Consider the following 26101-nt stretch of genomic DNA (forward strand, 5'->3'; position numbering starts at 1 on the left):
TCCCAAGCACGTTCGCTGGACCCGGGCCCCGCCCCCATCCGCCATCGCCCCTCCATCCTGCGGGTCAGGTTGGCTGGCAGCAGCCGTCGCCAGTGGTGACACCGTCCCCCGCGGCCTCCGTAACTACCAGGGTGTGGCTCTGCTTAGAAGGAAAGTGTTTTCGGAATCAAAACTCGGTGTGAGCAGCTGCGACAGAACTGCGGCGACCCTCGGCTGCCGGCACAGCTGGAGGGAGCGGCCTGGCCCCGGCCCGGCCCCGGCCCTCGTGGGTCTCGCCCACCCCAAGCAGCCCGGCGGGTCCTCGCACACCACCTGGACCTGAGGGGCCCTGGGCCGGGCGTCTCAAGTGGGGCCCCTCGAGGGTGACTTGCCAACACTGTTCTCCCTCCCTCCCCCCATCCCCTCACTGGAGGACCCAGAAAGGAGGGAGGGAGGAAGGGGGCCAAGGGGGAGCTGCGCCCCCGCGCCCCCATGTCCAGGCACGGTGGGTTCCCCCAAGGCGTGCTGAATTGACGCGTTACCCACCACCACGGCAATGAGTCAAGTGTCCCAACGGTGTGCCTAGCTCCTGGGATGCGTCTGTGAATAAGCTGATGCAGGGCCACTGTGGATGAGCCCGGGCGGCTGCCAGCTACCGTTCCTTCTCTACACCGGGGCCTCCCGGACACAGAGCGCCTGGCTCAGGCCATGTGTGGACCGGAGCCCTCTGCAGCAGCCTGGTCTCTAGGTTTCTCCACCCCCATACCTGCTGCTGACAGTTTTCTCTGGCCGGGACTCCTGGCCCTGTGTTGAGAGACCTGGAACACAGCTGGGCACAGCAAAGGACACCTGTCACTGCTGTCCTGGGACCACTGGGCCATGGGGTTATCAAGAGTGAGTGGAAAGGGGAGCAAGGATGACGGGAATTTGGGGGGATTTCTCAAGCTCCATAACTTCCCCCTCTGGTTATTTTGTAAACCCAACCACTTCCCCAAAGTTACCCCGCAGTCACACCCACAGAAGAGAAAAGCCTTTTGAGCTGTGTTTTTGGATATGATCATTAACATAATACTAATGCTTGGCCAGGCCTCCCAGGAACCTTCTAGAGCACGGACAGTCTGCAGGGAAGGCGGCTCTGGCCTGGTAACTAGCCAAGGTCACACAGCAGGCACCCTTCCTGTGCCCTTTCTAAAAGGAACTTGTGCAGGTGTGTGTCTGTAATCATGGCAGTCTGTCCATTCTGGACCTCAGGCAGAGACCTTGGGCAGGAGCACTTCCCCATTTCAGAAATGAGAAAACGGGGGCCGTGGCTTTCTTCATCCGAGCCTGTTGTGCAATCTCCCAGCAGGCCCTGGGCCCACCCGGGGGATTCCGGAGCCTCCCACTCACACCCCGCAATCCAGAAGGCCAGTGCTGGGAGGGGCACTTTAGGGCCTCCGGAAGGTTCCTAGAGGAGATCCTGCTTGGGCTGAGGGCCAAGGCTGAGCTGGAACGAGCCGGGCAGCAGTGGGGACAGGGAGGGGTCAACAGCAGGGACGCAGGCGGGCGTGGGGGTGGGGGATGGGTGCCAGTCAGGCCAACATGGGCTGTGGGCTGTGGGCTGTGGGCTGGGCAGACGATGCCGGGTCTGCTTCAGAGGGTCTCAGTGTTCAGGAAAGGCCAGAGGTGTAACCTTTCCCAGTGCCAGAGGTGCAGGATTCTCTTAATCTGGTATTTGTTTCTTTGTGTTCTTTTTCTTAAACATGGCTCTCCTACTGTTTAAGCTTTAGACCCCCCCAAAACCTGGACCCCTCCTCTTCTGAGGGTTGAAAGATGGGGGACCATAGAGGGTGCAGTGGATAGGGCTGCCTCTCCAAAGCTGGACTCATTCAGGCAGGGGGGTGCCCTTGGATTGGGGGTGCAGGGTGTGGAACTCCTCTTTGGGGTTCTGCTCCCAGCTCTTGGGGAAGTAGGCCTCAGCTGTGCCTGGTGGAGGGGAATGGGGTAGAGGGAGGCTGCTCAGCACCCAAAAAAGGAAGTGGCCAGGGGCCTGGGTGACAGGTGTGGCCGGGAGGCACCGAGGCTCCCTGCGGACAGGGAGCGTCTCAGGCTATCCAGAGGCCACCTTCCCCAGTTCCGGCCTCCAGCCAGCATGCCCTGGACAAGTCCGGCCCCTTCTGTCCCACTTTTCCCAGCCCTCCCCAGGGGCCAGTGTCCGGAATCACGGACTTGGCGGTCTCCTGGTTGGGCTGGCTTTGGGGTCGGGCAGCCCCTCTTCCTGCCGGGCCACTAAGTGCCAGGCACACGATACTGCAGGAAACAAACCCTCCAGGTGCTTGGGCGGGGGCGCGGCCTGCTGAAACCCAGGAAGAGCGCTGCCAGAGGGAACCTAGGCCGAGGGAACCGGGCGGGCGGCGCGAGCCTGGGCGGGTGGGTGGGGGGGTCTCTGAGAGCGAAGTTGTGAGCAGCCCCTCCCTGCTCTAGCACCTCACAGACGTGGGACTCGCCAAACTCTCACAAGGTGTCTAGGAGCAGGTGCTCTTGTTGCAGTTTTCACACGGGGAATCAGAGGCACAGAGAGGCCAAGTAACTGGCCCCAGATCACACAGGGAGGACGTGAAGGGGCAGAATTTGGCCGGACTCTAGGAGTGGGGAATGGTGGGGGGAGACAAGCAGAGTGGTGAGGGTGGGGTGGCCTTTTCCTGCTCTCACACATTAGGAGGAAGAGGGACCGTCGGGGGGGGGGAAGGGGGACGCCGAGGACCCCGCTGTGCGCTCCGCGTGAAGGGTCAGGCATCATGGGTGCTGGTGCCGGGTGGGGTGGACACCTCAAGTGGACGTGAACACTGGGTGCTGGAAGAGGCGGTGAGACCTGACATCGGGGCACAGATGACCCTAGAGCTCCCTGCAAGGCCCCAGTTCACGTCCAGCTGCCGAGGGTCTGGCTGGAGCGTGGACATGGCACCTGCAACAGGTGTGCCCACCAGAGCCAGCTGCTATCTCAGACACTAGGGGCGGAGGCTGCAGGTGAGGCTGGAGGAAGGAAGGTGGAAGGGCAAGCACCCTGGAGGAGGGTGGGGCAAGGAGATCATCACTTCCCAGGTGCATCCAGGCGCAGGAGGCTGAGGGGTCCCGAGCCTCAAGCGTGAAATCCGAGGCTCACGCCAGGCAGCGCAGTGCGGAACGCGCTTCGCTTCACACCACCACCTGGCTGTCCTCTCAGTGCCCCCGGACACCTATTTTCAGTGACCACTTTGCTGAGGAGGTGGGGCGGCGGCCTCGAGGCCAGCAGAGGGGCTGAGTCTCAGTTCCCCTGGCCCCAGCTCAGAGGGCACCCAGTCTACCCAGCCCTTGCTGAGGCTCCTGTGCCCACCCTGTGCCCGAGGGTGGCCGACAGCAGACATGTCCCTGTGCCAGGATAAAGGCTTGCTTTCTGACCCCAGGAGACCCTCCCTCCCAAGGACTCAGGCTGCCAGCCCAGGGAGCACCTTAGATGCTCTCTGGCATTTTGAGACAGCTGGCAGTGTTAAAATGTGCAAAGAGCAGATTTATTCCAGAGAGATGCGGGGGAGGAGGTTGAAACCTGGCGAACCCACTGTTCGGGATGTCAACCACCGGGAAACCGCGCCCATGGTCCTTGTAGGAGAGACCCCTGCAATCGTGCCAATCCCACCCACCCCTCCCCACGGGCAAGGCCAGGAGGACCGACTGCCTGTGTCTTCCTGACAATTGGAAAAGGGAGCTTCAGGAGGGAATACTTCCCCCTGAGAGCAGTCTTCATTTACTTATGAGTCTGACCCGTGGGAATTACCAAGTTACCTTTCATAATCTTACACAGAATACTTTGGACTAAAAGAAAATTGTGTCCTTTAGCACGAAGGCACAGAAGGCAGGGCTGGGGTCCAGGGAAGCGGTGGAGTGAGGGGCTTCCTCACTGACATGCAATGAAGTGTTTGCTTCTCACGGGTGTGGGGCAGATGCTCATTTTTTTCTTGCAAGATGCAGGTCTTTTCATTCGGACAAAGATGAAAACTGTTCTATCATCTGAAGGGAAGTATGTCTCTGGAGTAACGTCCTTAGTATCTTAGGGAGGGAAGAGTAAGGGAGGGCCACCAGTAGGGGCAGAGGCTCAGAAGAGGAGAGAAAGGTAGGACAGCCGCTCGGGAGACTGCCACTGCCGGGGGATGAGAGGCCCACGGTCTGGGTGGTGGCAGGGGGCCAGGGCTGGCGGGGTGCTGCTGCTTTGCAGGCCCATCTGAGGACCGGCCGCCCCTTTCATGGACTCTCTGTGAGGGGGACAAAGCACGTGGGCAGAAGAGGGGGCAGCCAGGGGAGGGCAGCTGCCCCCCAGACACCGAAACAGCCCCACAAATGAGCAGCCACGCCAAAATCCCTCATGTCAAACTGCTTTATTACATCTTAAATAACAGTACAGTGAATATAGGATCTATCTTGCATCCAGCTTCCTTGCAGTACACTGACTTTAAAATTAAATACAAAAGGTGAGGGACAGGGTGCAGAGAGCTCTACAGGGGTGCCGAGGGGGGTGGGGGCGGGGTGGGGGGTGCTTGTCCCACTCTCTGCGGGTCCAGGGCGCAGGGCACACAGGATGGTGCAAACACAGGATGGAGAAGCCACTGCTGCCTCTACGGGAGTGCTTGGTGCGGGGAGGAGGCCCGCGCCGTCCCACGCCACTGCTCCACACTGGACGCGCACACAACCAGGGACGTCTGCGTGTTAGAAAAATGGTCTGCCTCGGTGCAAAAGGCTGGTTCCACGAGAGAGCCGGGGTCTCCATTCCCTGTACCACCCCGCCCCACCCCCCAATTCCAACAGCAATCGTTTGGAACAGGACTTGTTTTTAAAGGAATAAAGAAAACAGTGAATATCCCGCTAGGTGAGTGTGTAGAGCCGCTGACTGCACGGCTTCCGATGCGATGCGTGTGCACAGAGGAGCAATGGTTACAGCTTTAAAGAGGTTATTTCTGAAAAGAAAGAGAACATCTAAGGACTGAGTCCTATATGCACTTTTGAGCATTTCTACAGCATGCGATTCTAAGAGTAAACCCACCCGATATGGCAAACGATCAAATTTTTTAAAATTTAACTTAGAAAGTTTGAGATCATTATTTTCAAAACATTGATTTGTACATTGTTTCATACACAAATAACTGACTGACTATCCAAGCACAGGACGGGCACCTCGCTTGAGAACAGAGGCTCCTGACGGTCAGGGTGGGGCACAGGGTAGTGTCGCGCTGTTGCTGTTGTATGAACTTCCCTCCAGCTTCACAAGGAGACCCAAGGTGAGATTAAAACTGAACTGAGAAGGTAGAGGGGGCGGGCTGGGGCGCAAAGGTGCCTGATGGTGTCCACTGTTCGTCCACGGCGCGTGCTCGGTTCCTTGACTTCTCAGCGTCATCCTTCTATGCCGTGTGTGCACACAACGATCATGTGACACGAGACGAAAAGTAAAAAAACTAGGGACTAAATTTACATCATTCACAATTCCAGAGAGGCTGCACTAGACCCTCTTTCTCTGTTTAACTACTGAACAGAAAGGAATATATTTTAAGGAGGAAATATGAATGTCTTCAAAATCCTGTTACAAACACAACCTGAAACTTAGAATCAATTACAAGATGAAGTCCTCAACTTGTTTTTCATGAACATCACAAAACAGGATCACTGATCTAGAATTCAAAGAAACTAGTAAAAAAGTGTGTCTGTCTTACAATTACACTCAAGTTTACCTTCTGGTTAACATTTTTATTATAGTATTTCCTTTTAAATTCATTCAAGACAAAAAAAAAAAATAAACAAAGACAATGGTCCCGGAAGGAATGCACGATTTGTTTTAGTTTACAGCACAGAGATTCTTCTCTTAATGGGAATTGTGCTCTTGGTTTCAGCAATAAGTGAAGGGAAAAGGTCTTGCCCTTTTGAAGTTCTGAGGGGTGCAGGGCGTCCGCGTTAGTAGGGGTGGATTGGAAATGCTATCACTGTAACGCTCCAAGGTTGGAATGGTCTTCCAGTCACAGCGGCGTCCACCTGCTGCTTTAAACAGAGTTTAGAGAAACGTGAAGAGAAACGGAACACGCTGGTGCAGGTGCACAGTCAGTATGACGGCTGCACCCGCTCGCGGCTGAGGGCACAGAAGTGCTCCAAGCTGACACCAATGCTCACCTGCCCACAAGTCCAGATCAACTACATCCAAATTAATCTTAGAAACCCCGACCCACAATTTCATACGTAGAGCTACAGCAGGAAGGGCACGGGGCTGCTCCTTACCTGTTGGTGTTAGTTCCAGATCTTGAGGAAGCTGTCCCAGGACCCTGTTGCCACGGCCATCCCGTCGTCAGTCACCCCCAGGCAGCTGACGCGGTTGTCATGCCCGGCCAAGACCCCTGGGAGCAGATGACAGCATGGTCACCCCTGGATCCAGCCACTCCCTGAAGCAGACCCAGAAGCCCCCAAGGTTCAGTTCCTGCCAGGCCTCAGTGGTGAGGAAAGGACACCAGGAAGGAGAGGAAGCCTGGTCAAGTGGAAACTAAACTGAAGCTCACGCCCACTCTTGTCCAAGGCGAGGAAGGGTCAGCGTGCTCCTCTCCCATGGTGGACGTGCCCACGGCGGCGGGAGGGATTCAAACAGAAGGAAAACACACTGGAGAACCTGGCAACGTGTCTGTTATCAAGACACGTGGATGACAGCATGACAACAAGGAACATACACAACTGAAAGGCACAAACACACCCACTCAACAACCTAGGGCCTCTTGCACCAATTCCTGAACACTCCCGACAATAAAAAGCTTAAATAAAAAATGCAACAGGGGACTTCCCTGGTGGCGCAGTGGTTAAGAATCTGCCTGCCAGTTCAGGGGACACGGGTTCCAGCCCTGGTCCGAGAAGATCCCACACGCCGCAGACCAACTAAGTCCGTGCGCCACAACTACTGAGCCTGGGCTCTAGAGCCCGTGCGCCACAACTACTGAGCCCACGTGCCACAACTACTGAAGCCCGTGCGCCTAGAGCCCATGCTCCACAACAAGAGAAGCCACCGCAACGAGAAGCCCGCGCACCACAACGAAGAGCAGCCCCCACTCGCTGCAACCAGAGAAAGCCCGTGCGCAGCAACGAAGACCCAATGCAGCCAAAATAAATAAATAAATAAATAAATTTATTTAAAAGAAGCAACAGAAAGCACAACAAAAATACAGCACGAGAGTGAAGGCTGTAGGCTGTTCTTCATTTGTTCGTGATGCCCGGGGCCTGGTGCAGAGCACAGAATACAGAAGGTTGGTGATGGACGCTGAGGGAGGGCCTTTGGGATATCACAGAGTGAACCCCACCCAAGACAGGGCCTCCTGTCGACACTCAGCAGTCATCAGCCAGAAAGTTCCACATTTTTCCAGAGGAATCCGAGCCACATCTCAGAGCACCCCCATGCGCCTCCTGCACTCCTCTGAGTGTCAGCAGGCACTGTCGGGGCAGAGGCCGCGGGCGCCGGGGGCACGTGGGGGAGCAGGAGAGGCAAGAGGGGCTCAATGCAGAGCAGGAAGCAGATCCACCCAGAGCGGGAGGCCATGGGCTCGGAGCCACGCTCCCTTCCCCACCCTCTCCGGCACTGAAGACTCCATGAGCATCAATTCATGCGCCTGAACCCCCGTCTTCAACACTGCAAGTTCTCATCTTTTGCACAACCTGCGTTTTAATGCACTTGAGAGCGACACACCTCTTGCCTGCCTCTCACGTGTGAGCTCCAGTCTGTGCTTCCAACGTGCCCGATGGAGGGGGGCCGTGAAGACCAAGTGGCTGGCCCATTCCTGCCCACCGTGTGCCGCCGCCGAGAGCCCGCCGCCACTGGCCTGCCTCCCGTCCCCATGCCGGGCCTACATATCTCAGCTCGCGTGCGGCCCGTCCGTGCTGGTGAGCTGGCGAGGCGCAGCAGCTGCCTACCTGCCCTGTCGGCCTTGAGGGCGTCCCAGACGTTGCAGTTGAAGTCGTCGTACCCTGCGAGGAGGAGGCGCCCGCTCTTGGAGAAGGAGACGGAGGTGATCCCGCAGATGATGTTGTCATGGGAATAAGTCATGAGCTCCTGATCCGCACGGAGGTCGAACAGCCTGCAGGTAGCATCGTCCGAGCCAGTGGCAAACGCATTGCCGTTTGGAAAGAACTGGAGAGAGAAAGCAAACCAAGACGATTTGCAAACGCACAGAAAGAAATACTGGAAACGTAAACTGCCTGACAGCAGAGTGACTGCAGGCCCCGCACGGGGGTGGCGCGACGTGCTCGTCCTCCCCGAAGAGCCGGCTTCCCCTCCCCACCCCGTCCTCCCAAGGAGGCAGCAGGAGCGTGGCCATCACCGATGGGCTGGGCTCCTTGCAGGCCGCCGGCCGCCAGGCTGAGCCCGGGGAGGACGGCTCCTTGCGAGGCCGGGCCCACCGGTCAGGGTGCCAGGGACAAGGGCAGGCTGCCTCAACCGCCGTGCCCCACGCGCCCCCGCAGAGCTGGGCCAACGGGCTCAGCTGCGGCACTGCCTGTCCCTGACGGGGGAAGCCGCGTGATACAGTCACTGGTCACCCCGAGACCGGGAGATACGCCAGGCCTCAGCAAGGACAGATCAAGTCACGGCTAAGTCTCCCACAGGGAGTTTTTTTCAATTTGACTGTATCTGCATAGAAAAGAGAGACCATCTAACCCTGAAAACATTCCCAAATTTGAAGATGCAGCCCGTGGCTCCGGAGCAGGACTCTAACGCGCTAACGGCCGGCGAAGGGCCCCCGCCCCGCACCTCGGACCCCAACTCACACAGATGGCGTTGATGTCGGACTCGTGGCCGGTGAAGGTCTGCCGGCACATCCCTTCTCGCACGTCCCAGAGTTTGGCTGAAGCATCACAAGCACCAGAGACAAACAGTCTGGTGTCCGGAGCAAGCGAAAGGCTCATGACATCGCCGGTGTGTCCAGTGAACGTGGTCGTCTGCTGGCCGGTCTCAATGTCCCACAGGGCACTGGAGCAGAGCAATGACAGCGGTCACCCCACTTGCTCAGGAGACCAGTCCCGTGACAAACGGTCCTTCAAACCCCCCAGGACTGCAGTAAACGTCTGCACTTAAGACAAATCTAAAACCTGTAATGCTACTTTGTTCAGAGGGGTTTGTTACAAAGCAAACGAATAAACACAATAAACAAACACAATACAGATGAGCACACGCCCACGGGCTTTATGGTAACTGTGATTTCCACGTCAACTCAAACACCAACAAAAGAGGGAGCCCGAGTCCCTTTCAAGGAGGGATGCATGCGGCCCCCGCGTGGGCTCAACGAGGGGCAGCAGGAAGCTCCCGGCTGCCATCCCAGGCTGGACAGAAAACGCGCTCTCTGCTGCTGCCAGCTCCATGCCCTCCAGGGTCCCACGGGCTGGGATGAGGAGATGACGGCCCTTAACTGGGGTCACTCAGCGGCAGCAGAGCTAGGCTCGGGCCCGCAGCCGTCAGCGCGGGTGGCTACACGGAGGGCAGTCAAAGGTGAGACACAGCAGCGCCACGAGGACAGCATGTGCTGTTTCTGTGCTTCACCCACAGAAGCAACGCCACCGGAAGCTGCTCATTTCCCGTAAGCCTCGCAGAAAACCTGGCTCAGCCCAACCACCCAAATCCAAGCGTGCAGGGCCCCTTGCTAGGGCCTGAGGGATGACAGAAGGACGCAAGACATTCCCAGGGTCTGAAAAACATCGCTCATGAATGAAAAAGCTTTCAAAAATATCTTCTAATACAGAAATTCTTCCCCAACTGACAGTCCAGATAGACTATAAATCTTTGGTGAACCTATGGACATACATAAAAAGGACACCTTATGAAACAGGACCCAGCCGGGGCACCCCCTGTCCCCTGCGTGGCCCGCTGGCTCCTGACCACCACATGCCTCAAAGGACCAGAATAACCCACAAGGAGAGTTTAAGCCTAAAATGACTCAACTATCTAAAGATTTAAAAGGATATGCTTTGGTGCTTCGAGTGAAAACATTACAGAGGTTTACATAGTCTATCCAAAAATAGGGTGAAACTCTAAAAATTAATTAGTTTGATATAATTCACGTGAAATTGTGACAAGTGACAAGCTTTTTAAAGCTGTGCTCAGAGTCCACAGTGAGGCAGCGCTCGCCTAAGAGAGGGAGTAAAGCACACCCACTCCCCCAAGCGCTACTGAAAGGTAGCCTGGAAAGGTAAAATATGCAGGGGGAGAAAAGAAAAGGGGGCATTTCATGCAAAACTGTAGTTTCAAAATCAGTTGTTAGCTGTTCAAAATCGAACTCTGAGCTTTAAAATCTGCACAGAGCACCATGAACCCACCCATCGCTCACTGCCACCTGTGTCTGAAGCCTCCTGGCCATTTCCAGTTAAAATGGCCTAACTGAGAACTCCCCTGCATCTTGAGCTACGGGCCAAGGCGAGCAGCATTAAGACAGGTCTGGTGCTCAAGTACTCACCAGGTGGTGTCTCCAGAGCTGGTAACAATCTGATTGTCATCCAGAAAACGGCAGCAGGACAGGTAACCTGGAAAACAGACCCACACGATGGCCCCAGCCTTCAAGCCCCCGACTCTATGATCTCATAAATGGAAAAACATGTTGGCAGAGCAACTATGGCGGGAAGGTCCACAGCAAGGGGAAACAAATACCTCGTCCACCACCCTCTGGCCCCTGCTGTGTGTGCTGCAAAGAGGAAGAAAGCAGCACAGACAACACGCACTGCTGGGCAAGAGCCAGAGCCCGGACAGGCCGGTGCAGCCCCAGGCCCAGAGGACTGGACTCCGGGTGAGCACGGCGCCCCAGGAGGCTCGGGAGGCAAGCGCACCTGTCCGCCCCTGCCCTTTTGGACACGTTGGGAGGAGCAGGGGCGGAGGCTCTGCAGGGGCCAGCCAGAGCCAGAGATGAGGATGGGCGTGGGGGCGGATTTGTTTTCTACGGGACAAGCGCTGGCGTCAAACATCAGCGTGGAAACAGCTGCGTCTCCTGAGCGCCCCCAGCCACCCCTCTGAGCACACGGGAGGCGAGGCAGAGCTGGGGCTGAGGCCAGATGCCCAGCCTGGATCAGCTTTTGGAATAAGAAAGGGCAAACACAAAGAAAATCCATTTTGCGGGACCTCCATGTGACTTCTACTGAACTAGCCCTGTTTACCATGACCTCTGCTTTTGTCTTAGTGTAAGTGACCCTGAGAACTGCACGTGCAAGGTAAGCACACCTGCCCCCGGAAGACCCAGGGGATGGTGGCAGAGCAGCCCCTGCCCCCAGCAGGCTGGGCTCTTGCCAGGGAGAAGCATGCCTGCCAGGTCTTCCCAGGCCACACCAGAGCCACGTGTGACGCTGTGTCAATCAGTAAGATCAAAGACAAAATACAAAGAGGAGGCCCACTGAAGGCTGCTGATGTGGAAAGTATAAGAATATTGGGAAAATAAAGCACTTATCTAACATATTACTGTACTGTCTCCCATAGAAAAAACAGAGAGAGAGAACAATTTCAAAATATCAACTACGTGCCTAGACAAGGACCTGTGGTCAAGTGCTCCCTGGAGGCCACATCACGTCCACAGGACACCAGGGAGCACACGGGCGCCCTCAGCCGCCCTGAGGGTCTCTCTTCCCGCTGAGTCTCAGCCCAAGTTCCGCTCTGAGAACAGCACTTACTTCCTGGCACACTCTCACCCTCGCTCAAGCCAGCCTTCTGGGAACCAGCCCTGGGACACTCACACCCGCCATCACAGCACTAGGCTGTCTGACTTGGGATCACAGCAGACAGGGAGGAGCATCGTGGAGACCCCAGCACCACCTGGTCTCACACAGGGCCAGACAGGGGCACTCCTAGGTCAACAGCACAAAGAAACACGACCTCAAAGATGACCTCTGTCCCACCTCGTGCAGGCGGCGGTCCAGCCCCAGGGAGTCCACGAGCTTCCCGCCCCCAGGACCAGAGGCTGCCGGCTACAGCCTCGGCTCTCGAGCACTAGCAACCTGCGCTGGCCTCTTCAGGGCCTCAGGTGGTCAGCACACGTCAGCTGGCTGACCCTCAGGAGCCAGGCAGGCTGCGGGAAATGACCACATCTACAAAACCACACACAGTACCTGGGGATCACAAACGCTGTTAAGACTCCAAGACACAAGCAGATGAAGAGGAGGGGCGGGGCAGCACACACGGAGCCCGGCCTGGTCCTGGGGCGAGGGCGTCTCAGGGACCTAAGAGACTGCGTGTGGAGAGCACTGAGGTGGCTTTGGTGTTCATTTTCTAACTTCCTGTAGTTTGAGTTTTCAAAATATACACAGTTGACCCCGAACAACATGTGGGCCGGGGGTGCCAGCCTCCTCAAGGCTGAAAATCTGCACAGAACTTAGAGTCGGCCCTCGTGACAGCGGTTCCTCAGTCTCCTTGGGGACGGAGCCCACCTGGGCTCCTGTGTGCTGTATTTGGAGAAAAACCTCAGGTGTAAGTGCACCAGTACAGTTCAAACCTGTGTTGTTCAAGGGTCAACCCTATCCAGATACTACTTTTCATTAGGCAAAGTCAGAGCTGCTGGCTCATAACTCACTTTTTTGGTCTCTGTATTTTGTACATTGAGGGAAAAAGACAATAACCAGGTGGATATTATATTTTTTACAAAAATCTTTTTTCCTCCCAGAAAGAAAAGGTGGGAACCAGCTTTTCTTTTTATATTTATTTATTTGGCTGTGCCGAGTCTTAGTTGCGGCATGCAGGATCTAGTTCCCTGACCAGGGGTCAGACCCAGGCCCCCTGCACTGGGAGCACGGAGTCTTAACCACTGGACCACCAGGGAAGTCCCGGAACCAGCTTTTAAATTAGGTTAACAAACAAGTACTGAGCATCAAGGCTCAACAGCCCTGAGACGGGAACTCACCAACCATGAACACCAGACCGTCCAGCCGGCGGGCTCGGCAGCCGACCCCACAAGCCCAGCGTCCCAGGAGGCCAGTGACGCCCCGTGTGCACGGGGACCATCAAGGGGCACCTGGGCTCTGGGGAAGCCTGCGGGGCCGTTCTCGTTGGGAGGCGGGCAGTGGCTTCAGAGTAGGCCCGATTCTCAGCGCAGCTGCTAACCTGCAGTGCATGGTCCCGTGAGCTGGCTCACGAGCCCCAGCCTTCCCAGAGGAGCTGGGATCAATCCGGAGAATCATCGGGAGGAACAGAGCTGTCTGCACATTTAAGTTCTCAACGAACGGTGGCAGTTACTGTCTTTGCTTATATAAGAGTGAGCAAACTCCCTGAAGGGGCTGTGTGAGTGTGTGTGTGTGTCCTCAGCAGAAGGGTGGCTGGCCCAGTGGCGCTGCTGCCTTACGAAGGCCTCCAGAGGGGCAGGGAAAACAGACCCTGACAAAAGTGGGCACGAAGTGTGGAGGTGCCAGGCCTCACGGAGACAAGTGGCAGCGGGACACAGGCGCGCTGGGGACAGCCTGGCGCGGGGACGAGCTGGCAGCAGTCCAGAGGGGAGGAGGCTTGAAGTGAGGCAGGGCAGGCGCTCAGGTCAAGGACCCGTGGGAGGGAAGGGGGACGGTCTCATGACAGTGTGTCGCTGAATGGGAACCTGGTCCAGAGAGGCAGACGAGCTCACCTCCTCACCCAGAGGGCAGCTGACCCAGACGGCAAAGCCGAAGACCAGTGTGCACAGACACGTGAGCCGCTGCGAGTGCTGCCCCGGCAAACGGCTCAGCCAAGGGAACTCACCCCGAGAACACAGTCATGGCCTGAGAAGTCACTTCTCTGCAAGAACAGTATTTATAGCCACAACACGCGCGCTAGTGCCAAGCTGGGAACTGCTGCAATGACCGACGACAGGGACAAATCAGCGCACCTTACAACGGAACCCTCTCCAACTCTGCAGGACAACACTGCAGTTCTGGGTGGGATTAGAAGTTAAAAACACAGAAGAAGAAATGTTACTTTCCCAAACTTTCTACGGTGAATCACGCTGGCAGTCTTAGCCCAGCCGGCACCTGGGGGAGGCGGGGGCAGCTGGCTGGGCGGGGAGGGAAAGCCGCCGACCCACTCGGAGGTGCACAGGGGAGCGGAGACCGGGAGCAGAGGGTGCGTTCTCTGAGCAGCTCCGTGAAAAGGAAAGAGCTACAACGAAGTAACATGAAGGCCTGCGAGCGAGGAAACGCCACCCCAAAGAGACAAACCCAGAAACGGCTGATGCCAAAGGACAAGCACCTAGCAGCAGGCCGGGTGCATCCGTCCACCCGGAGGTTCACGCATCCTCTCAGGCTGAATGCAGGCACAGCCAGGACTGGTGGCCAGCCTGGGAGAGGGGGCTCTTGCTGCTGGGGGGCTGAGCCGGCGGCGCAGTCTGTGAGGTCAGGAAGTGAGCAGTGGGGTCTGAGTTTCCCAGGCCGCGCCCACAGAAAGCCTACAACTGCCGTCACGTTAACTATCTGCCAGAGAACAGGCTGCCGGAGAGCAGCACAGTGTGGCCCGGAGCAGAACTGCGGGACATGTCTTTCCTCCCAGAGCGGAGCCTGCTGGCGCCTGTCAGGAAAGAAGCAACTAACAGGCCAGGGGGCCCGTCCACTGTGCTTTCACGTGCATTCAAGCCCTGGGCAGCATGGACAAATCTTCCCTGGAAAACGAAATTTTAGCCACCGCAAGGGCTTCTGGCAGGAGTACAAGGCAGTCATGTCACCCCCAGGAAACCTCTGGCTAAATTCTTGACCATGGTGATCTCAGAAAGGGTAAATGTGTCTGCACTGCGATGGGAGGTTTACGAAAGGAGAATGAGCTTTTAGGGAATTACTAATTTCTCAAATATACAATCTAACGCCTTTGTATTATTATTTTCACCAAGAGAGCACTCGGCAAGTTTTATTCTATACATGATATACTCATAGTAACAGCAACAATGATAAATGTTCCGTCTCAATCGTTGTGAATTCATTCCATTAACCATTTCTAGAGGGCATCCTTTACTCCTTAAGATAGAAACTTAAAAGGCAAAACACCAGAAGACAGAACGCCATCTGATGTTTGCTCTCTCAAGTATTGCTAGCGTTTCCAAAGCCTGGGTGGCCAACTCTAGAGAAGGAAGCTTCTGTTTGTTCCATATGGGCCCTTGTATTTTCTGGAAACAACAGCAACACAAAACTGACCACCAAGAGCCTCTCTCCTGAAACTGAGCGCAGAGGCTCGATTCCCGCCCTCACTCCATCAGACACCATCTGAGGGCTCGGGGAGACTGCTGAGAAGAGCACCAAGATGGGTTTTCTGCGCAACTGAGTCTCTAAGACTCTACGACAAAATGTCCCAACCACAGCTTAACAAAGAGCTCTCAACTTAAGGCTCGGGCCAGCGAGAGACGCCTGAGTGATGAGCACTCGCGTCATCCGACGGAGGCTTAGAGGGACCGAGACAAGATGTAGACCGCCCGTCCTCAAATCTGCTGAACCCACTAACCGTTCACACCTTTACCCCCCGACTAAAGTGAGGCTATTTGAATTTATCAAATTTTAACCTTTATTGATGTGAAGCTGAATTATGTATCATGTCTGAAGAAAGTCACAAATACTCTTTAAGAGGCCAAACGTTTAAAAAAACACTACCACTCAACTCCCAAAGAAGTAAAATTTCATGATACATGAAGGAAACAAAATTTCTAAAACATTCTCTCTAATACTAGTTTATTTTTTTGTTTCAGCAAATAAAGTGTTAAAAAATTAAAAAGACTTAATTAAAAATGGAAGTCCATACACTGAATCTGATAATAAGAGATTGGTAAACAGTAAGAATGTGTTTTTTAATGTGCTGTGAGTTCATCAACGCTACAAGCAAAGTGGTTTAGGAAGGGTGCTCACTGGACAGAATCCCCAGTTTACAAGGATGGGGCAGGCAGCCTAGGCTGGGTTCCGAGAAGGGGGGTTCCCACCCCCAGGAGCAACCTTCCCACAGAAACCACCACAAGCTCTGGACAAATATAAAAACAAAAACCTGAAAGCACTGGAAGCAGAAGCAGACAAACCGAAGGGGAGCCTCTGCACTTGGAAGGAAAGAGAGGCGCTGGGTGAGCTTGCTTTTCAACAAGCTTGTGTGCCCTGTGCCTGAGGGCACGCCCCCCTCTTGCAGCCACACCTCAGATGCAGATCTATGGCCCAACCTTCTTGAACAGCCAGTAGATAGGGTTCTGGTCAACCACAACTGGAAAGTGAAAGAAGGAAACCTAGAAAGGAGAAAGCCACAGAAGGCCCTAAAGATCACACACCTACTGCCCCAACATCTGTCCGAACCACACAGGCAAGACAGCTGCTCCCACACGGCTGTGTGGCTGCTCCCAACGGAACCAGATGGCGGAGCTTCAGGGGAACAGTCTGCACAAAGCCCAGGACACAAGTCAAAATCACTGGATGTACCAAGAAGCAGGAAAATGTCACCCATATTCAAGAGAAAAGAGCCACCAGGACCAAACCTCAAGGGATTAGTTGCTAGAACTGGCAGGTAAGAATTTTAAAGCCAGCTCTTGGAACTATGCCCAAGGATCCTAAATATGCTCATAATAAATAGACAGGAAACGTCAGCAGAAAAATAAGAACTATTTTTTTGAAAAAGCAAACGAATTCTAGAACTGAAAAATAGAACATCTGGCATATATGGCTTGCTGGGTAGTCTTAACAACACACTGGAGGTGACAGAAGTCACGTGTACTGGAGGACAGCTCTGGAGAAGCGGGAGATGGAATAAACAAGAACAGAACCGTAGGAACCTAAGAGACGATGTGAACATGAACCCAGTGGAGTACAAAAAGACAGAGAACAAAGAACAGAAAATGGATTTCTAATATTTCCCAAATTTAGTGAAAGACAAAACTTTACAAATTCAAGGTGCTAAAGCACAATAAACAAAGAAAGTCACTCCAAGGCACATCACAAACTGTTAAAAAACAAAAATCTTTAAAGTGCTAAAAGAAAATAATACCAACCCAGGATTAAATATATCCAGCAAAAATTTCTTGAAGAATGAAGGATAATCGACATTTTCAGATAAATGAAAACAGAGAGAATTCACTGCTAGGAGACCTGCACTAACAGTAAAAAATGGTAAAGCAAGTTCATCAGGCTGAAGGGAACCCGAAGAAAGCTCACGTCTTCAGGAGGAATGACTAGTGCTACCGATGGTAAAGATTTGAGTAAATGTAAAAGACGATTCAAACTTCTTCAAGTGGCTAAGAACATTTAAAGGAAAAAAATATAACAATATATTGTGGGGCTTATAACACATGGAGATGCAACACCTACGAAAACTTCATAAAGAATGAGGAAGGGCAGAAAACGGGTATTTATGGCCACAAGATTCTTGTATTTCATATAAATGGATACAATATAACTCTGAGTGCACCATGAAAAATTATGAATGTACATTGTAATCCCTACATAACCCTTTTTTGGAGGTAACCAGAAAAGCCAACAGATAAAACTAAAATAGAATTCTAAAAAATCAAGTAACCCAAAAGAAGGCAGGAAAGGAGAGCACACCATAAAGTGAGAGAGCCAAATTCCACTGCACCCACACCGCATGAAACAGAAATGAACCCCATACTATTTGAAAGGCAGAAACAGAGTGGATAAAAAGAAAGAACCAACTGTGTGCTGTCTCTAAGGGACTCTGTTTATAAATACAGTTAAGTGGATGGGGAAAAATACACCATGCAAACAGTCGGACTAAGAAGGCTCCAGCCTTCATTAACCTTCATTAATGTCCAGCTACATTAACATCAGATAAAGCCGACTTTCCAACAAAGAAGGTTCTGAGAAAGAGGGTCACTTCATCAGGAACATACGACAGTCATGAACATACCTTCTACTAACAGAGCTCAAGATACATGAAGCAAAAATTCCCAGAATGAAGGGAGAAATACATGAATCCACCCCTGCCTCAGCAACTGACAGAAATAAACTAAAGACAGAGAATATGTGAACAGTGTCAAAGTCCTGCTTTGACGAACACGCTGAGAACCTGCCCCACAGCCTAGACTCCCAAGCGCGTGCGGCGTGTCATCCTCAGACCACCCGCTCCACTGGAAGCAAGTCTCCATAAATGTGAAAAACTGAACTGGTACAGAACATCTTCTCTGAACATAATGTCATTTGATTAGAAACCAATAACAAGTTATCAAAAGGGTATTAAAAATATTTCCCACTGAATGATAATACAGCTAAAGCCATGCTTAGAGGGTAATTTATAGCTTAGAGGGTAATTTATATTTGAAAAAGTAGGAAGATCTAAGTCACTACTTTAAGAAGACAGAAAGTTAAGAAGGAAGCAACCCCAAAGCAAACAGAAGCCAAAATAACATACCACCCAACGCTTAGAGTTGGCTACGTTCAGAAGCACTCAGCCTGAAGGACTCTGTTCTGCTTCCTGTGCAACAAGAATGCTAGTCATTATGAAGGATGTTAAGAGATCAGCAAGGGTGTATCAATATGTGGATAAATACGTGTGTGTGTGCATAGGGAGACACGTGTACGCTCATGCATGTTTAGATTAGGAAACCCTTCTGGAAAGGTGTTCAAGATGGAAGGAGGTTCAGAAGGAGATAACAGATCGAACTACGTCCTGTTACTATAAAAGACAGGTGGCTGCCAGCTGTTACGGAGTGACCTATGTTCCCAAAATCCTTGAAAACGGGCCACTACAGTGACTTATATCCAAAGGCTTCTTACTGGTAAAGGAATATCAAGGCCTGTGTTTGATTTCATTTTCAGAGTATTTCTGGCCATTGTTGTAGCCAATCTCATTAAATAATTATTGAGAAGGGGTGAGTGTCCATAGCATGTAGCTCATGCGAGGCACACAGCGTATACAACTTTGAGGTTATGATGAGAACATGTACCTGTATGTCCAGCCAGTTCACGACTCACACGTACATTCCCTTCACGAGTTTTCAGATTGTAAATGGAGCAAATGTTATCCAGGCCACCGCAGGCCACATAGTTGCCAGAAGGGGCATATGCACATGTCATGACCCACGAGGAACGCAGAGGGATGGCATGAACCTAAATGACAGAACACACGTGATGCAAGCACGCTCAAGGTCAAAAACATTAACTACTGACACTTATGATCCCGCTTCTAGTCTTCAACTTTCACTGCACAGCAAAACAGTGGCCAAAATTATTTTGAAAATATTTTATATGTGTGGGCAGTCAGATAAAGTAATAATTTAATTAGAAATCCAGTGCTGCACACCAATTTAATGCAGTTTTACTTATTTATTTAGGCCACACCGCGTGGCTTGTGGGATCTTAGTTTTCCAACCAGGGAGCGAACCCAGGCCCTCAGCAGTGAAAGCACGGAGTCCTAACCACTGGACTGCCAGGGAATTCCCAAATGTAGTTTTAATAAAGTCATAACTTACAGTTAGGTAGGCACTTAAGTAATAGCAGCATAGCCTCTCAATCACAATTACATATTAAAAGGAAAACATTTCACTGGCTTGTCAAAATGGCTATAAAATTGACTTAGAAAATAAAGCATTTTTAGTGAAGTAATCAAACTAGAAATTACTGTAATTAATCCTACCACACACCTCCCTGTGTTTGAGATAGATTTGTTATAAGTACTGGATTCTGTTATACACATGTGGTATCCTCCAGTAAAATAAAACTGAATTTTGTCTGTTACACACGTTTAGACCAACGATAGTACTTTTTTCATTCAATATGATACAACCCTGGATTGAATTTTTAAAATAATTTAATTTATACTTCAAAGTATAAACTCTTTCAAATTATTTCTTGTAAAAACTAGTTAACTAAACGGAAAGCTGTATTTCTGTATTTTTAAATAAAGCATGAGATTTCCCAGACTGAGCTAAAATTGGACTCCAGTTCCCTAGAAACTTGAAGGAGGCTCCCCCAACCTGCTCTGTAAAGAGACGACACATCACAGCAACACCGTGCTGGCCCAGCAGCACCAGTGACACAGGCCAGCCATGTGACTGGGCTTCTACCTGACCCATATGACTTTACACAAAAACAAACACACTGTGCTCCCCCACCCTCTCCTGTTATACATTTTACGTAAGTGAACCCAGAGTTTAAACACCCGCCTTTCCCGGGCCGCTTTTCAGGGAAGGGTTTGCAGTACCTACCTTGTTTGTGGTGTAGCTATCCCAGATGATAAGCTTACCATCCTGTGAGGCACTAACTAGAAGCCTGGAGGAAAAAGAAAAAAGCAAACCATCAGTACCACACCAACATGGGAAGTCACCCAAAGACAACAAATGAAAACTAAACTTTAGTGATGACTAACGCACTTCAACATTGTATTTGCTGACAAAGTGCACTTATTTATAAGCAACCCCCGCCCAAAAAAAGGTTCTAATTGTTAGACCAACTTCGAAAGCATGAAAAGAAAATATTCCCAGCGATAACAGCTCAGGTTCAATCGTGCTTGTCTTCAGGTGAAGACCTGGCCACAGTCCCTCGGCTGGTCAGATGAGACAAGCTGGTTGCCTAGAACTGCTTCTGTTTGTTTTCTGTTCACCATAAGTCAGATTTGAGACCTACAGATCTTTCTTTCATGACTCAAAGGTGGTAGAAAATATTTAGTATATAATTTTCTGTTCCATTCTGACACGTAGAAAGCCTAAATATAAAGGACTAGTAAGTTTTTAGATATTCAAAATTTGAGACATTTCTCACCAAAAATACCCCGTGAAAATTTCCCAGACTGAGCCAAAATGGGACTGCAAGGCTCTTACAAACATTAAGGAGGCACTCCCTTTCCACCTGCTTTGCAAAGAGATGACAATCTAAAGCACAGCTGTGCCTGGTCCCACAGAAGAGACTAGTTAACTATCATGAATATTTTTCGTAACAATTTTCTTGCTCTGGTCAACTGTGCTGTTTGGGATCTGTGTCTTGAAAAGGTGCTCTGTCTGTATTTGCAGAAAGAAGACAGGAAACTGCAAAAGGAAAACATGACTAATGGGCAAAGGAATTTCAAGTGAGAGTAAATTCAGGGAACCACCGCTACTCATAAGATATCCTAAGGAACTCTGTTCTACAGACTGTGCTGTTTTCGAGGAACGGCAAGAAGGCTCTCCCCATAATCCCATGCAGAGATACGTGTCAGCATGGTAAATAAGGAGAAGGATTTTCAGTTTTAGAGATTATATCAAAACACAGGTCTCAACCCTTTCAGCTGCGATATACTTGGCTTTCTGAAGTGGTCAAAACCTGGAGGTAAAATCACTCGAATCCCTCTGACAACTGGTCCTTTTCATCCAACTCTACGCTCTGATGCACACGCTTCTCAGGGAGCCAGCAGTGACTCTGGCAGGGAATAAATACGTACTCAGCACTGCATGAAAACCTTATCCCAGAACTGAACTACGTGCAGGCTCCCATCCTATTATTCTTTGGATGCAATTTCTTAAAGTAAATCCCTGCATCGAGGTACAGTTATAAACATATTAGGCGCTTGAAAGACCCCACGTAATCGGAACCAGGGTCGCTCTGCGGCTCTATTTCCGCCAGGCTCCTCTAAGCACAGGCTTTGGATGAACATCAGAGCTGACGTAAAGAAGCTCGTCCTCCGGGAGGGTCACCTCTAGAAAGGCCGCCTGGTCGGAAAGCTTACTATGTGCTGACGCGCCCCAGGGTTAGAGAGACATTAAGCAGCCCCTGATCCTCCCGAAGGTGAGAAAAGACACACCTCTTAATCCCCAGTAGGACGACCGCTTGGGACCTGGTTCCTTCTGCCTCCTAGAGCTCTCAGTTCCCCCGAGGTGCCACCCACCCAGAACACAGAGTCAAGAGCCAGGAGGATGCCCAGGGCTCCAGGACACTGGAAGCAGGGGTTAAGCAGATAGAGGTCCAGATCCAAAGGCCTCAGGCCCTTCATTTACTCTGAGGAGGGAGGGCTCTCAAGCCTCGCTGGGTTAGCAGCGTTTCACTCTCAATTGTAACACTTCAGCAGACTTCAGAAAGGGGAGACAGGGCTTCCCTGGTGGCACAGTGGTTAAGAATCCGCCTGCCAACGCAGGGGACTTGGGTTCAAGCCCTGGTCCGGGAAGATCCCACATGCCATGGAGCAACTAAGCCCGTGCACCACAACTACTGAGCCTGCGCTCTAGAGCCTGTGCTCTGCAACAAGAGAAGCCACCGCAATGAGAAGCCTGCACACCACAACGAAGAGTAGCCCCCGCTCGCTGCAACTAGAGAAAGCCCGCGCGTAGCAACGAAGACCCAGCCAAAAATAAATAAATAAATAAATTTTAAAAGGTGGGGGGAAGTTTAGCATTAATTCATGTGACTGAAAGAGACTCTCAAATGTTATAAAAAGTAGACTTTAAGTATAAAAAAATTACAACGTATTGATAAACATATTATAAATGCATACATAATATGTACTGACACATGCATATACACAAACCTCACTGTGGGCATCTTCTATAGTTTTAAAAGAAAACTGCTAATCAGTGCAATAGTTTGAGAGTATCCATGAATTATACAAACATGATCAAATAACTGGCATTCCCAAATTATAGCCTTGAATCATGAAAAAAGGTTGTACAATTACCTTTGTTTATGAAGATACCTTAAACAAAATGTACATCCAAAATAAAAATAAACTTTCTTTCGACTTTAAATAGGCAAAATTTTACCTATTTTACCTCTCCAGAAAACACGGCTATCTACAAAAAAAAAAAAAAAATCTCTGAAGGGCTCTGGATAGCAAGGGTCCTCTTTGGTATCATTTTTTGTTTTCCTTGTTTATGATTGTAAAATACAGCTCTCATATAAGGGCATTATAAAAATAACTGTCGTTTGAAGAGCAGCTTTAAAACAAATGCCCACGTACCCACGACGCTGTCCAAGAAAGAGAACGAGACCCACGCAACACCCAACAGCGTCTCCTGGGTCTCCCACATCACCCCTTCTCTCAGGGGTGACCACGACTCGGAATGTGGTGCTGCTTATTCCTGCCTTTGCATTCGTTCCTTCAACCACAGGGCTCTCGAGGCAGAACTCGTGTTGGAACCAGAGGGCACGCAAAGCCTGGCAGCGGTGATCGGGACGCCTGTGAGATCTGGTGCTGCCGGCCCCCGGCCTCCCCTGAGCCCCTCTCCACATCACCACAGCTCTGGCCACACACCTGCCTTAGTTCCTTGAACACAGCTCTTGGTCACCTCTCAGGGCACAAGTGACACGTCACTATCCATCCAACATCCTGTCTAATCAGGACACTGATGTTCCCACAGATGGAGGAAAGACCCAAAGGTAAGATACTGTTTGGTTACCATCTACTTTTGACAATAAATTCTAAGGTGGATTGACTAGTAAGGGCATTTTTCTTTCTTTTTCCATTTTTATTCTTTCTGATTACTGCCATCATTAAAATGATCTAAGTTAGCTCTCATTTGCATTTGGAATTATATGGGATACTCTACAGAACAAACTAAAAATAGACTCTTTTGTTCTGTAGCTGTTGACACTCTAAAGCAGGCAATTTCAGGAACAAAGAAAAAACCAACCAAGCAGACAATTCTTCTCTGATAATTAAACATGAAAAAAATGCTACTCTAAGAAAGGCATCTGAAATATCACGTTAGCTATTTGAAAGAACATGTTACAGTCACAAAGTCACACAGCATTTTATGTAATTATTTGGGTGGAAAAGTGGAGAAAGACTTCCCAGCAGCCTCTAAAAGAGGAACAGAAAAGAGCTGAATGGATTTCATTTCAATGCTTCTGCAGGTTAAGGGCAAGAGGAGGAGGGACTGGAAGGGCGATGGAGATGAGGAGCCTAGAAAGAGGTCTGAACACGGGGCAGGATTCAAGGTAGAAAGAGTGAGAGGCTAGAGAAAAGGGAGGTGGGGCAGACAGGCCGGGGAGAGGCGGTGACAGCAGCAACGACCAGCTCAGACTCATGCAGGAACCTTGGGACACGAGTCGCTGTTCTAACCCTCCGGACACGGACACCGCAGGAAGTGGCTTCTGATCCCTGAGCCGGGGCACCGAAACCAGGAGAGGGTGTGGCCAAGAGGCCACGAGGAACAGGCTGGAAAGAGGAGGAGCCACGGCACAGAGGACAGGTCACCTCCCCAGGGTGGCATGGGTGCCGAGCCGCAGAGCTGGGAGGACAAAGGCGAAGGGAGGGCTGTGAGGAGGTGACGGTGTGCGGTCGGCCGAGGCAGGCGGGAACACAGATGGAGCTCGGGCACCTGGGCTGCTGTCTTGGCCTGCTCGCACATCTGATGCAAATGCCAAATATTTTCTTTACAAGTCACAGCCAATGAGTTCAGGTTATTTTCTCCTCCGTGCACGTGTCAAGCGCTACGTGTGCCCATGCCCCACACACCTGGAATCCGTGCCCCAGTGCATGGCGTAGATTTTGGCCAAGTGCCCCCTCAGCGTCCTCCTGGTACGCATCTGGATTCTTCCCACTGGGTCGACGTTGTTTGTGATCTTAAAAATAAAAGTGACTGCAAATTAACATCGTGTGATGCGTGCTCTCCCCGCGAGGTCCCCTCCCCTTCAAGCCCACCCCACTCACTGGCCCCGACGCCCTGGCCTTGGCTGTGCCTGCCCTGCTCCTTCCAGGCCGCCAGGCCTCGCTCTGCGATTTCTCCTGTCTCCCAGGGCGCCTACCTTCCTTCTCCCGGTTCTCGGAAGTCTGCTACTCTACCTGTTCTCCAGGACCCCCGTCCCCTCCCACCATGCGTAGCAGGCATGGGGCTGGCCCAGAGCCTCCTCCCCTCCCGTCTCTGCTGTCTCCCTAGCTGGCCACCCGGCCCAGCTCCTCCTGGCCTGTGTCAGTCCCTCACGGGTTTCCTCCGAATTACAGCCTCGTCAGCCTACATCACAATCTAACACAGGGCCCCAGCCTTACAGACTGTCCAGCGACCAGGCTGTGCGCTGAGCTGGACAACGATGGAATCTCCTCTGTACTCTGTAGCTTAGGGCACAAAACTATACATACAAACCTGCTGTTCACTCCAACATACAAAAACCTGACGTTAATGATTCTGGGTTGACAAATGGAATAAGCGTATCACAATAATGGGTTTTAAAAACACGTACAGTCCAAAGTGCATTTGAGATTCAAATGCAGGTTATTCTATGCAGTCTAATTTTTCTTTAACTTATTGTTTAACCCCAATTAAATAACATCTAAAGCGCTAAGACAATGTAAAAAAATCATACTCAACAGAAGTAGGAATATAATTTTTCTTTCACATTTCTGCTCAATTCTTTGGACAAAAATATTGTTTTTCAGTGAGGTGAAACGCACCATTTGAACGTATGTAACTCTGAGTGTGTACTATTAGCACAGCCACGCACCTGCCTTCTAGAACGTTCTCATCACCCCCACAGGAAACCCCATATTCACTAAGTGGTTGCTCCCTACAGCCTCCTCCCAACCCCGGGCAACAATGAACCTGTTTTCTGTCTCTACAGGGTGACCTGTCTGGACATTTCATATGCATGGAATCACACAACATGTGACCTTCTTTCACTGAGCGCCATGTCACAAGATTCATCCCTTCTATGGCTGAGTAACGTCCCACCATGTGGACAGGCCACACTTTGTCCCCGCGCTCCTCCACCTGCGGATATCTGACTGCTTCCTGCTCTGGCTGCTGGGAACCGAGACGACGTGAGCACGCGCGTACATGGGTTTGTTTGAGCGTCAGCTCTCAGCTCCTCTGGGCGTGCATCTAGGAGTGGAACTGCTGGGTCATGACTAATGTTTAACTTTTTGAGAATCTGCCAAACCGGACTTTAGAAATCGAAGTTCTGAGGCAGATTTTGCTAGGGAGAGGAACTCTGAAATAGCTGTATCGAGACTGCAGTAACATTTACAACTCCGGCCTCCGCAAGAAGGCTCGAGAGACATTATTTGTCATCCACGACGCACCACGGCCTCGCCTAGCGTGGTAAGGGCCTGCGCAGGAGAACCCTTCGAGCAGTGCCCCACACCCTCACTGTGCACAGGAGAGAATCAGAGCGCTCCCTCTAGAGGTCCCAAGTGGAGGCGCCACAAGCACCAACCTCCAGGCCAGGCCAGCGACTCTGCACAAACTGCTCTTACCTGGGAGAGAGTTGCATCTGCACACGCTTTTCTAGCATCCTAGGGAAA

The 26101-nt window shown here is 51.5% G+C and overlaps 1 protein-coding gene across 7 annotated transcripts in view; it reads right to left on the reverse strand.

The window, feature by feature from the left end:
• Positions 1-4350: 4350 nt before the first annotated feature.
• GNB1 (G protein subunit beta 1) overlaps positions 4351-26101 on the reverse strand; it is a 92297-nt gene continuing 70546 nt past the window's right edge. For 4 of the 7 annotated variants that reach the window (XM_036832118.1, XM_036832110.1, XM_036832145.1 and 1 more), the window contains 9 exons: positions 26054-26092; positions 24320-24426; positions 20103-20166; positions 18843-19005; positions 10449-10515; positions 8770-8971; positions 7918-8134; positions 6250-6365; positions 4351-6012 (listed from right to left, as the gene is read on the reverse strand). In XM_036832118.1, the coding sequence (XP_036688013.1) occupies positions 6259-6365; positions 7918-8134; positions 8770-8971; positions 10449-10515; positions 18843-19005; positions 20103-20166; positions 24320-24426; positions 26054-26092 (966 nt within the window). In that variant the 3' untranslated portion in view covers positions 4351-6012; positions 6250-6258. Of the gene's footprint in view, positions 6016-6249; positions 6366-7917; positions 8135-8769; positions 8972-10448; positions 10516-18842; positions 19006-20102; positions 20167-24319; positions 24427-26053; positions 26093-26101 lie in introns of all 7 variants that reach the window. The other 3 variants (XM_036832135.1, XM_036832109.1, XR_005017327.1) reach the window with 2 other exon arrangements.

This window comes from Balaenoptera musculus, chromosome 1 (genome assembly GCF_009873245.2).
Source record: "Balaenoptera musculus isolate JJ_BM4_2016_0621 chromosome 1, mBalMus1.pri.v3, whole genome shotgun sequence".
NCBI classification, from domain to species: domain Eukaryota; kingdom Metazoa; phylum Chordata; class Mammalia; order Artiodactyla; family Balaenopteridae; genus Balaenoptera; species Balaenoptera musculus.